Source organism: Neodiprion virginianus, chromosome 7 (assembly GCF_021901495.1).
Source record: "Neodiprion virginianus isolate iyNeoVirg1 chromosome 7, iyNeoVirg1.1, whole genome shotgun sequence".
NCBI lineage: Eukaryota > Metazoa > Arthropoda > Insecta > Hymenoptera > Diprionidae > Neodiprion > Neodiprion virginianus.
The window spans coordinates 24719774-24731370 of NC_060883.1; the positions used below are offsets into that span (position 1 = coordinate 24719774).

Below are 11597 nucleotides of genomic sequence, written 5' to 3' on the forward strand. Positions count from 1 at the left end.
AAGCCGGGTCTTAACCTCAAGCTTTTATCTGTCCCTACAGAAGGTGGGTTGCGACCTCCGGATCGGAAGCAACAAGAAGATGGACGCCTGCGGGGTTTGCGGAGGGGACGGTTCGACGTGCGGGCCGATTTACTACTGGGCTTTGGTGCCGATAACGGTGTGTTCGAAGCCCTGCGGCGGAGGTGAGTGCAGTCAAGATTATACGCGTTTGGAATTATGTAAGGAGAAATACCTGTCAAGCGCAGGGGTTATTACCTGCCGAGTCAAGAGTTGAAAGAAAGGAATTAGGTAATAACGACAAGAAAAATTTCGTTCGAATGTATGAACGGTAGGGTGGTGGACTTTAAAAAGGTCATTTTTGAATCTCGACCGATTCGCCTCCCAAATCGGCTCCACATATTTCAAAAATAATTCCCCAACTCTTTCAGATTTGAATCTCAATTCTAACCCGTGCCTCCAAGAGAGTGGAGTACCGCATTGAACCCTTTCATGAAACAATGACGGAATTATTTTTAAATTATCTGGAGCCAGTTTGGGGGGCGAGCCGGTCGAAATAAAAAAATTACCTTTTTAAGGACCACCCTAAATTGTACAGGTATGAAGTTACTTCCTACCTAACGGGTTTGGTAAAGCTCAGGTTGACATCAGCAGCAGCAGCAGCCGGTGCTCGCGAACGCGTGATTCTAATTACTGGTCGGGCTCGTATATTTTACCGATATAGTTCACCTGGCATCTACACAGAACCAGAGAAGGAGAAATTCCTCCCTCAGTGCATTTTCCCCGCCGGTCATTCAATCATCCCTTACCTCGATTCTCGATATTCGGCACACGTTTTACGAATTAATATTTTTTATGCTTGAGATTATAACTGTGAAAAGGTTATTCTGTATACCCACGGCATACAGGATTGTTGTTTGCTAGTGTGTTCGGAGTTTTGAAAGAGAAAACAAATAATGAAACGTGAAATCCTGATATCACACACAGGTTTCAAGATGGCGATGGCCGTCTGCAAAACTAGAAGCACCGACGAAGAAGTGATGGATTCTCACTGTGACCCAACCGAAAAACCGGACAAGTCGCTCGTCGCCTGCAACGATCAACCATGTACTACAGAGTAAGCGCAAAAAATGACGAATTTTTTGTTTCTTTCTTAAATTGTAAGTAAAATAGGTACCCATAGGTTGTCTGGTCAGTGGCATCTTGGGTGATTTGAAATTCTCAATTCCATGCTACAAAGATTGGGCCTGATGCTTGATACACTGAAATAAGCGGCAATCAAATATTCTTAGGTGCAAACTCTTTTTCGATATTATGTCACGAATTTCTATTACACAGGATGCAACTAAATAAACCGAATAGACAAAACTATTATAAGGATATATATTCCAATCCCAGTCGCGCCTAACTAGTTGAAACTTATGGATTGGCGAGACGAGGATAGCAGCAGCTTTAAACTGCAGCGATACCCATTAAGCTTGAATAGAAAAAGCTCGCGACTAGACCGCTGAGTCACAGCCGCCACCGAGTGTGGAGAGAAAAAGCCATGCGAGTGAAAAGTGAAACAAAACGATAGTGCGATATGTAATACACTACTCACACGTGCAGCATTGTAAACGAGAATGAGTGGGTCTCCCTCACACGTGACACGTTCAAATTTTCACCCTTTGATCGGCTCATGGTCGTGGGGAGGAGAGGGGGGGGGGGGGGGGGGGGACTGAAAAGCAGGTAGCAGTTTTGAAATGCAATTTCGTTAATGCTACCGACGTCGGTGTGGTAGCCAAAGGGTTATAAATTTATTTACCACACCGTTGAACCCCGACCTTTTATAAATATATTTACAGATTTTCCGGTATTCCATTAATTTGAGTTGCGCGCGTTTGAAATTGAGAGTAAAAAAAAACATACGAACAAACAAACAGAAATGAAAGTAAAAATAAAGAAAAAAAAAACATTAGCCGAAGAGATTTTTAACTTTCCGCTGAAGTATCAGGCGTGTCAAACGTTATCGGAATTTTCCATATCGCATACCAGAACTTAAGGTGGGGAAAAAAAATTTTATTCCTCACGTACTCTGGCCTCTTCTTTTCTCGCATTTGAAAATACTTTTCATTTAAATACAACCGACCAACCTGCAAACACAGTGATTAAAAATAATTGTTTCGTACGCGCGGTTAGTTTACGACAAACAGGCCAAAGAGTAAGGTAAATGACGATAATGAACGAGTTGTATACATAAAAAAAAAAAAAAGATAAGAAAATAGAAAAACCACGACGGACCGAAACGAAGAACTTTACAAATGATAAAATAATAATTCGTATAGAATTTCCATCCCGCGCTTACTTCGCTCTGTTCTACCTCAACGTCGCTACGTACCCTGCACCTTTCCATAATCACCCTCTACTATTTCACTCAAAGGTGGACAACGGGACAATGGACCGAGTGCAGCGCAAGCTGCGGTGGCGGAACAAGAACAAGACCCGTATTCTGTTCGGAGGAGAGCAATGAAACGAGTACCAAAGTAAGTACAAAGTTCAAAGAAGCTCCTTTTTGCCCGTTTGTAGCGTCGCCGTGCGATCATTTTTTATTCATTTACCTTTTTTAACCGTGCACTCGCGACTCGCCGAGTGCAGAACCGCAGAGGCATACACGTACATCTCTTTGTAATGAATGAGAAATAAGGTTGGCGATATTATTTGTCACAGCTTCCCGAACACATGTGCATCGGTTCGCACAGGCCAAGGCATCAAGAGACCTGCAATACGATATCCTGTCCCATGTGGGAAACGAACGAGTGGTCAGAGGTGAGAATAATTCGTGCGTTCAATCAAATGGAAAACACAAGGCAATAATCGGAAGAAAAAAAGCTTCTACGGTCTGCTACAGAGTTCCGAGAATTCCAAAGATCGTTGATTTCTTTCCCTGCGTCATTACTACCTGAAATGTTTTTTTCTCGCGGTAACTTCAACAGACTATAGAGTGATGCTCGTTTGCTGATGAACGCACAAGCCACGCGAGGTTCACGGATCGAATTTCGAACGAAGAAGATTATTAATCACTCGACGAAGAGCGCGAGTTCGGGTCGTTTTCGTCCGGGTTTCGAAAGCAGCGGCTCGAAGAGAGAGAGAGAGAGAGCTGCTTTCAGCGAGTATCCCGATGGACAATGCACCCCCCATAATACTGGATAATAAAGTAGAGAATAGACAGCTGCTACGTAGTCGGTTATAATATATTATAGGAAGGTAAACACAGAGATAACGTGATAAAACACGAAGAACACAAACCCGCAGAGCCTGGCGCCTGCATCTGTGCACAGTAGTGACGTAGACTTTCATATCCGTAGCAACGCGAAATCCGTATAGCTCGAATGATTAACGAGGCGTCTGTCTTGATTGATACACAATGCATTCCGCCGATGAATGAGCGAATACGTACATACGTACGTACGTACGTACGTACGTAGGTAGGTAGGGTGGGTGCAGGAGAGGCTGATTTCAGGAGTGTTTTCAAATGGGCCTGGCAGAGCCTCGGTCTAAGAGGGTAAGCGGGAATACCCGTTGTTGAAGCGTGGGCGGTAATGATTCGATCGTAATATACCTTACGGGGGCGAGGAGAACGATCGAATGAACCTCTGGAGCAGAGGAGGAGGGGCGGTGGTAGGGAAACGCGAGTGTATAAGACGAGAAAGACAGGAATTGATAGATTCCTCGCTTTTGTGGGCCGAGCCAAGCTGAAAGCACTTGAGGCTGCTGAGATTGAAGATTCGAGAGAGCCGTTCCTGGTCCCTCACCCTCTCGATTCCCGCCTCCCTTCTCCTTCTCCTTCTCCTTCCCGATCTCGATCTTGGTGCCTGCTAACGCCACCGTCGAAAGACCAACGGACCGGAAATTCTTTCATCGAGGAACGGATTCCTGATTCCGTTCCCGTGGTTTAAACGCGGAGGAATGCGCGCGTGATACTCTTCATCTTTTTTCAAATCCGTGGATATCGCTGAATCTTGCATGGATTCCGGCTCGTCACGTTTATCTCACCCTCGACAATTCATCGCGCATTTATTCGTCCCAACAGTATTACACAAGGTTGTTTGAATTACCGTTTCATGCAGTGTTCGGCTTCCTGCGGTTCCGGAATTCGGACGCGTGTTGTCAGCTGCAAGGACGGCAAAGGACGCGTTTCTAAGGACTGCGACATCGTGGAAAAGCCGCACAAGGAACAGGAGTGTAGATCCGTAGTATGTCCGACTCCAAGCATAGGTAACACTCTTATTTTCAACATTACATATTTAAAAATACTAACCGAATTAAAGTAATGAATAAGTTTCATGTAATTCATTCTGTTCTCCCACTTTGTATACATTTTTTCATATTATTCCAAAACGTCACCATTATTGATTTATTCAGCTGTCAAAGAATTCCCCCTTTGTTTCAGAAGACGAGTTTATGCGACCTCTGAGGCAACCCTACCCGCCACCACCTGTACCAGCGAAGTTAATCGGCCAACCGATTCCTTCCGAATCGACGTGAGTATATTCGTTGAAACGTCAGTATGTCGATGAAATTACTATGGTGAACAAGTAGTAGAATTATTACTTTTCATATAATTATTATAATATAGTTTGCGGTAGTGCAGTCAGAGGTTTCGGTAACAGTAATTAATGCTTTAGAAGCAGATACTCAGGATGCGCAGCCTAATTTACAATCGACATGATCTTTGGTTCGCGGGAAGATAAATCGTGAAGTTTGATGTATGCCTGATATTTGATCTGTTACGCTAGGTACACCATCTACTTTGCATATGGCTGGTTATACTCGAGGTACACTGTACATCGATCTTATTTCCATACTCTTTGTTTATATGCCCATTGTATTTTCCGCTAGGATGCAATATACTGTGCATAATTATGTATTTACTGTTCATGTCAAAAATGCCATTTAATCGCAATTATATTGAACAATTTACCGCATTTACAATTTTCATTTTTCATAACATGCTGCAAATTGTTCACTACACGTACCGACCAAACCATTAGCGGACACTTATTATACGCTTTATTTCTAGCACTTGTCATAGTTACCGTTTTTAGTATTTTCAAATTACCACATCCTTCTGTATGGCAAGCAACACGCGTTTTCTCGGGAACATTTTTATTCAACGTTTCATTGACTTGGAAAACAAGCGGAGCTCAGATTTTCACATCCTGAAGTAGTAATAGCCGGAACGGGTCAGACGCTACGCCGTAAACTAGAAATATAACTTTGGACGTAGCTTCTTGTCGTATAATTTGTTTCTCTTCACACGTAAGCATTATCTACCGATATTGTATTTTTTTAAATGAAATGATACCCCGCCTAAACTATGCCGGACGAAATAAATAATGAAAAGCGTATACGTATGATCAACGTGGTGGTCTACCTGCAGTATATAAACTACTTCACTCCGGAAATGTGGAGTCGGAAGCATTGCAAGAAATTGTCAAACGAACTCGAGGACTTTACAAACATTGGAAAATGTGATGGATTGATTTGCACGAGGTCGCGACGGTTCGAGTAGGATGTAAATAAAGTAACGATATCATATCGCGATGTTGAACGAAACTCGTCATCTATAACTAGAGTTAATTAAGGAAATGGGTGGCGCAGCCTGGACCGAAGAGTTACTTCGCCCACATTAATATCCTATATCACGATGAACGAGTGCCCAGGGTATCGATTTATCAACGTACAGGCTTCATCCTGTTAGCATAATATGTTGGTGTACGTACCGACATTCAAAGGCACAATGATGTACAGATTCATATTGGAAACGCAGATAGCCGTTATCGGGCCAAGTTTTGCGAAATCTCTGATACAAACTGGTCGCGAGAAAAAAAAAGTAATATTTGTTGTCACAGATTCATTGCAGAGGAATGGTCGCCGTGTTCGGTGACATGCGGCGAGGGCATCCGACGTCGAGAAGTGCACTGCAAGATATTCCTCGAATTCAGCAGAACAATAGCGAAGTTGCCAGACAGGCAATGCTCGGGACCGAAGCCCGCCGACATAGAAAAGTGCGTCCAGGAACCTTGCGGGATTCTGGGCAATAGTCTTTCTCACAGAATGGACACCGTCAGGGATAGCGGCTATGCCGAGTCCAGCCTCGCCGACACCTACAGATCCTCTTCGGGAGGGTCGGGGGGCAGCAGCTACGAGAGCAGCGTTCGAGTCGCCGCTGGCAGCGCGACTCAAACGAGCTACTCTTGGAACGAAAACGGCTACACTCACTGCAGCGCCTCGTGTCTCGGCGGTGAGTTGACTGATATGTTGTGCGGTTGGCGAAAAAACAGAAGGAAAAAATAAATTAAAAAAAAAAGGGCGGGCGGGAGGGAGGGTACAGCTTGGACGGTCTAAATCGTACTTATTTTCAGGAATTTTTGTTTTTTGTTCGGAGTTATTTGCTACTTATATGCGCCGTTCCGCCATTTTGTTATTAATTTCAATGAAAAAATCCAAAATATTCTTCAAATTATAAGTAACAAAGCCATCAAACTCAAGTTGCTCAAAGTGTTTTCGTTTTCCTTAAAAAAAAAATTTCTAAAAATAGGTATGACTTTAGACCGTCCAAGCTGTACTCCCACTTCAATTAATATTACCGCGAATTTTACAGGCGTTCAAGAGCTGATCATAAATTGCGTCAGAGACTCAGATGCTCGAGTGGTGACACCGTATCTTTGCACCCCGGAAACAAAACCGGAGTCGCGAATCAGGACCTGCAACGATCATCCCTGTCCACCAAGGTATGCGTGAACTGTATTAAATAGGTATAAGAATGCAAGCGATTACTACGAGTATTCGAATCGCGTGGTGATTATCAATTTCAGATGGAACTTCAGCGACTTTGCACCGTGCATGAGCCCCTGCGGATTGGGAATTCAGACACGTGACGTGACGTGTATACACGAGGTTGCCAGGGGAGGCGCGAACACGGTTCACGTACCCAACAACATGTGCCCCCAGCCTCCGCCGCCGGATAGACAGTATTGCAATATATTGGATTGCCCTGTGAAATGGAACATTGGAGTCTGGGGAAAGGTGAGGAGGATGTTTTTATAGTAAACGTAATTCCTGGATTTAAAGGATCACATTAGCATTCACGAGTGGTGTAACGGCGTTTTAGTGCTCCAAGACTTGCGGCGGTGGTGTAAAGAAGAGATACGTAGCCTGCGAACAAGTCATGGCGCAGGGCCATCAGCAGCCACGACCAGAGTCCGCGTGCGTCACCCAGAAACCCGCCGAGCAGAGGCCCTGCAATACTCGGGCCTGCCACGACCTCGACTCGAACGCACAGCCTATTATTTCAAGCGAGAACACGACTTTCAGCCAGTCGGATCCGAACGAAAAGGTCGATCTCAAAATCGGTGGTACGGCGATTGTATTTCACGGCACTTCGATCGTCAAGATCCGATGTCCGGTGAAAAAATTTGACAAGTGAGCGGCAACTCTGCAAAGCTGTTCGACGATACAGCACATTCTCAATTCCGTTGCCAATTCTTAAGTGCAGGGCAGCTATAACCGTTGTACATTTGTTCCCGCAGGGCTCACATTATATGGACGAAGGACAGAATGGAGCTAAGGAAGTCAAAGAAGTACAAGATCAGCAAAAAGGGCGCACTTAGAATAGTTGACGTAAGCTACTCGGACAACGGTGTCTATGCTTGCATAGGTGAGGAGAAGATCTTGACTGTCTTAACGCGAAGACCATCGGCTGGACAATTGAAAGCTAAGAGAAACTTATCGCTTGTTACCTTCTAGCGGGACATTCGCAAGCAGAGGTTCGTCTTTTGGTGAAAGTGAGACCCGGCGAGTACATGAGCAGCGAAGAAATCCTCCGGCACGGAAAGACGGTCCATCATCAGGACGCTAGTTTGGACTCATCACCTTCGCTGTCCGGCGAAGTGCTTCACACGGATTACGCAGGTATAACGTTTTGCGATTTTCCAAGAGGCTCGAGTTGGTAACGTTAACGTAAAAAATCGTCGGGAGAAAAAAAAAATGAATGCTCAATTTTACAACGACTTTGAAAAAGGATTTTACTTTTCAAAATAAGATCATGTTTCTCTTTAATAAATTTCAATCATTGCTAAAAGTGCGAAGTAACGATTTTTCCTAAACATGCATTGTTGAAGGAACGTTACTAAATTCACCCTCATGATTTTCCTATCTCGAGCCGTTTCTGCACCGAGATTTTCCATCCCCAGCACCAGCCTACGGCAGTCCGTTCTCCTTCAACGGCGAAGATTTCAGTCACGAGGCCCATCCCGAAGGAATAGTCACCCCTAAACCGACGCGAAAACCGCGAAAAAAGAAACAGAAGCCGAGTCCGCTTCCGCCGGACGCGACGATGATTCACGGCGAGTATACCGTGACTTCGCCTCATCAGGTAAGTAAATCGGTATTGAATATCTAATTGTGATGGAGAATTTACAAGAACCGATGATCGCCTGTTCTCTCCGTTTGTTTCGTCTAACTACACAACTACTCTATTCTATGTCGACTAAACTACTCTTTTAACACCAGCGCTGATCGCTATCTTTTTCCTTATACTTTTCTCCTAACAAACTAACGTCTTCCGGTGATGGGCTTGTGACGCTATAATCAGCCGGGATATCAGGAGTCGGTGGAATCGACAGCAACTTCAGGAACTTCGAGCCTTTTGCCCCACTTAAACGGATTGATATCGAGGCTAAAGGTAAGCGCCTCCGTTAGCGTTTACCCTACACCACTAAAGCCGAACCCGCAAACGTATTCGGGATGACGCGATTGTATTATTTTTTTTTTTTTTTTGCATTTCATTTTACGTTTGCTTCCCAAGTTGACAGATCTTTCGCATTTTGTATCTTTTCTTTTATTTTTCAGTTATCAAGTCTCGCAACTTCCTGCTGCTTCTCTCTCTACACTATCTGTACTTTTACTGTTCATTTATAATCCAACTAACGATAAATAACCAAATAATACGGATATCAGCCAGCAACCCTAAAATTCAGCTATATCCTCGTTGTCAAGAGCTGAAAATTGAAAGGGCGTAAGCCACATTTTGCAACAAAAATGGATGAAAGCGGATTTTAATCGCGAATCTGAAAGACGGTTATGCCCTTTTGGTTCTTAACCCTTGACATATATATAATATACATATTTTTTTTTTTTACTGCACAGTATGACTGTAGCCACTGACAAGTTTCTATTTTGTAGTATGTTTGTATTGTGTGATAATTTATTATTAAATTGCTATTATACTTTAATTGCCTGTAAGTAATGTGTTAGAGAAATAAAATTAGCGCACACAGATATCGTTAGCCACTGTCTATCATACTAATATCGTTCGCTAGGCCTATTGGCCATTTCAGGGTAACGCGATAGGAAACCGGGGTCACAGGATGGCACCACATTATGTCGAGGATTCGAGGAGCGACGATATTCCGACAACTCGAACTCTCAGGGATCGGAAAGCTGGAAGAAACTTCGCGGACGAAATCGACAGCGACTTTGGTATTTTACAAGGAAACACGGGGATACCGGATGAGAAATTTGGCCCAGACGAGGAGCGGATAATCATCGACGACGACCCGTACGACCTGGACGAAGCGATATTCGCTCTTCAAAACGGCGACGAGTCTATAAGCACGCCAAAGATAACTTACAGAAAAAAACCGGCCCCAACTTTGTCGGCGATAGATTTCATCGAGGAATCCCTGAGGAACGCGAAAAGGCACGAGGCCCAACAAAGTGCGCAAGAAGTTCGATTACAGGACAGGGATGATATTAAATCGATTGATCTCGCCGAGGAATTACTGTCAGCAATGAAACGGAGCAACGAAGAAAATTCGAGTAATGCCGAAACGACGCGGAAAGTTCAAGAACCGGCAGACTCCAAGCCCTTTGCAAAAGAAGGATTTCCCAATAGAGGAAACCGGGACAGCACTGCTACAAATAACTTTGGAGAAGCTTTGATCGATGAGCGGGAGAAGAGGATGAACGACGAAGCCTTGCCGGTAACTCGATCAGCGAGCGTGAATGAAATGAACTCCGTGATAACGAGCGAACCCGAAGTGACGGAGAATCAGACGTCAGAGGAGACGCAATACCTTGGCAAAGTGGAGTCCAAGGAGGACGAGGTCGAAGAAAATACTCCGGGCAACGATCAGCTGAACCCGAACTACGGAAATTCCGAATCACCGGAAGAATCGAGTGAAAGTTCGACCAACCTCGAGTCGAACGAAGAAGCGTTGAGCCCCAGTCCCGAAGGCGAGGAGGTCGGAAATCCCCGCGGCACCATAAGTACTTGGGAAATTTTCACCTCGACTGCGTTCGAAAACGGAAACATTGACGACGAGTCGACTTTACAGCCTGTCGTCATTTTAGGAAAGAGTAAGCTTCGACGCGATAAATTCACTGGAGCACAGCTACTTGAACGCCAGTGTAAAAAATCCCGATAACACTCGATGTTGTTTCTTGCAGGCATCGTTGAGGAGCTCAAGTTTGAATGGGTCACAACGGAATGGTCCAAGTGTTCGCAGACTTGCGGTGGCGGCGGTTTTCAGGTTATCAATATTCCGATATCGCAGTAAAATAATACAAACCGGTTCCTAAGCCGATTTTAACTTCTTGGTCTTTAGATGAGAGGCGCTCAGTGCACCGTGAGACCCGTAAAGACCGCAATAAACGCCACTCAGGTCGCCCCGAAAACAGCCGTCGGTGCTACGCTGTGCGAAGACGCGGGAATTTCGATTCCAGAAAAGGTTCGAGCCTGCGGGGGAGAAAGATGCCCGCAGTGGCATGCCGGGGAATGGACGCCCTGCGAGACGTCGCGGTGTTTCACTTGGCAAACAGGTTAGCGAATTCCTCGAGTCCTCCTCAAAGTTCACCATTCTTCCTCTCCGATTTGCTCTACTTTCATCCTTTTGCAGCAATGCAGAGGAGGGAAGTTACGTGCCGCATTACGGAGGAAGGGGCCAACGGTACGACGAACGCGACTGTCCTCGATGTCAGCAAATGCGAGGAGAGTGTCAAACCCCCCCAAAGACTCGAGTGCTATAACGACGAGTGCAAAGGTGTATGGCGGGTTGGCGAATGGTCGGAAGTGAGTAAATCATCGGGTTCAAAATACGGGTGCTTAGGAAAATTTCGATGGTTCTAGGTGCATCGAGTCGGTATTTCCCGAAAGGTTAATCACTCGTCAATTCGATGTACACCCGATTTCGAGATTAAAAAGATTTCGCAATATTTCTGGGATTTCAAAGAATTTCAAAAGATTGCAAGAGATTTCACAAGATTTCCGAAAAAGCTTACACCAGATATCAAGAGTGATTAACCCCTTGGTATATTCTTTACCGAAAAAGTATCACGGGGGAGTATTTTTTGCAGAACACAAAAATATTTAACGAAACATTATTTCAGTGCACCGCTTCCTGCGAGGAGGATGGGGTCAAGTACAGAATCTTACAGTGTGTCTGGTTTGGGACGAAAAAGGCAGCGGGCAACGCCTGCAGGGACGTTCCACGACCTTCTGTTATGAAAACGTGCAAAGGACCACCTTGCCTCCAAACAACAGGTAAAACTCATGGCGC

General features: G+C 44.8%; 2 protein-coding genes across 10 annotated transcripts in view; one reads left to right on the plus strand and one right to left on the minus strand.

Moving 5' to 3' along the window:
* Positions 1-11597, minus strand: part of LOC124309222 (uncharacterized) — a 112255-nt gene that overhangs the window by 90500 nt on the left and 10158 nt on the right. The gene's annotated exons all lie outside the window — the stretch shown is intronic.
* Positions 1-11597, plus strand: part of LOC124309213 (protein madd-4) — a 102511-nt gene that overhangs the window by 81505 nt on the left and 9409 nt on the right. For 3 of the 5 annotated variants that reach the window (XR_006909198.1, XM_046772618.1, XM_046772621.1), the window contains 19 exons: positions 41-182; positions 985-1114; positions 2417-2519; positions 2704-2802; positions 4104-4251; positions 4427-4517; positions 5889-6280; positions 6641-6770; positions 6855-7065; positions 7151-7461; positions 7569-7696; positions 7786-7950; positions 8232-8413; positions 8633-8722; positions 9360-10398; positions 10489-10571; positions 10647-10860; positions 10938-11110; positions 11428-11581. Coding sequence is in view for 4 of the 5 variants with exons in the window: in XM_046772618.1 (XP_046628574.1) it covers positions 41-182; positions 985-1114; positions 2417-2519; positions 2704-2802; positions 4104-4251; positions 4427-4517; positions 5889-6280; positions 6641-6770; positions 6855-7065; positions 7151-7461; positions 7569-7696; positions 7786-7950; positions 8232-8413; positions 8633-8722; positions 9360-10398; positions 10489-10571; positions 10647-10860; positions 10938-11110; positions 11428-11581 (3985 nt within the window). In the remaining variant the exon portion in view is untranslated. The remainder of the gene's footprint in view (positions 1-40; positions 183-984; positions 1115-2416; positions 2520-2703; positions 2803-4103; positions 4252-4426; positions 4518-5888; positions 6281-6640; positions 6771-6854; positions 7066-7150; positions 7462-7568; positions 7697-7785; positions 7951-8231; positions 8414-8632; positions 8723-9359; positions 10399-10488; positions 10572-10646; positions 10861-10937; positions 11111-11427; positions 11582-11597) is intronic. The other 2 variants (XM_046772619.1, XM_046772620.1) reach the window with 2 other exon arrangements.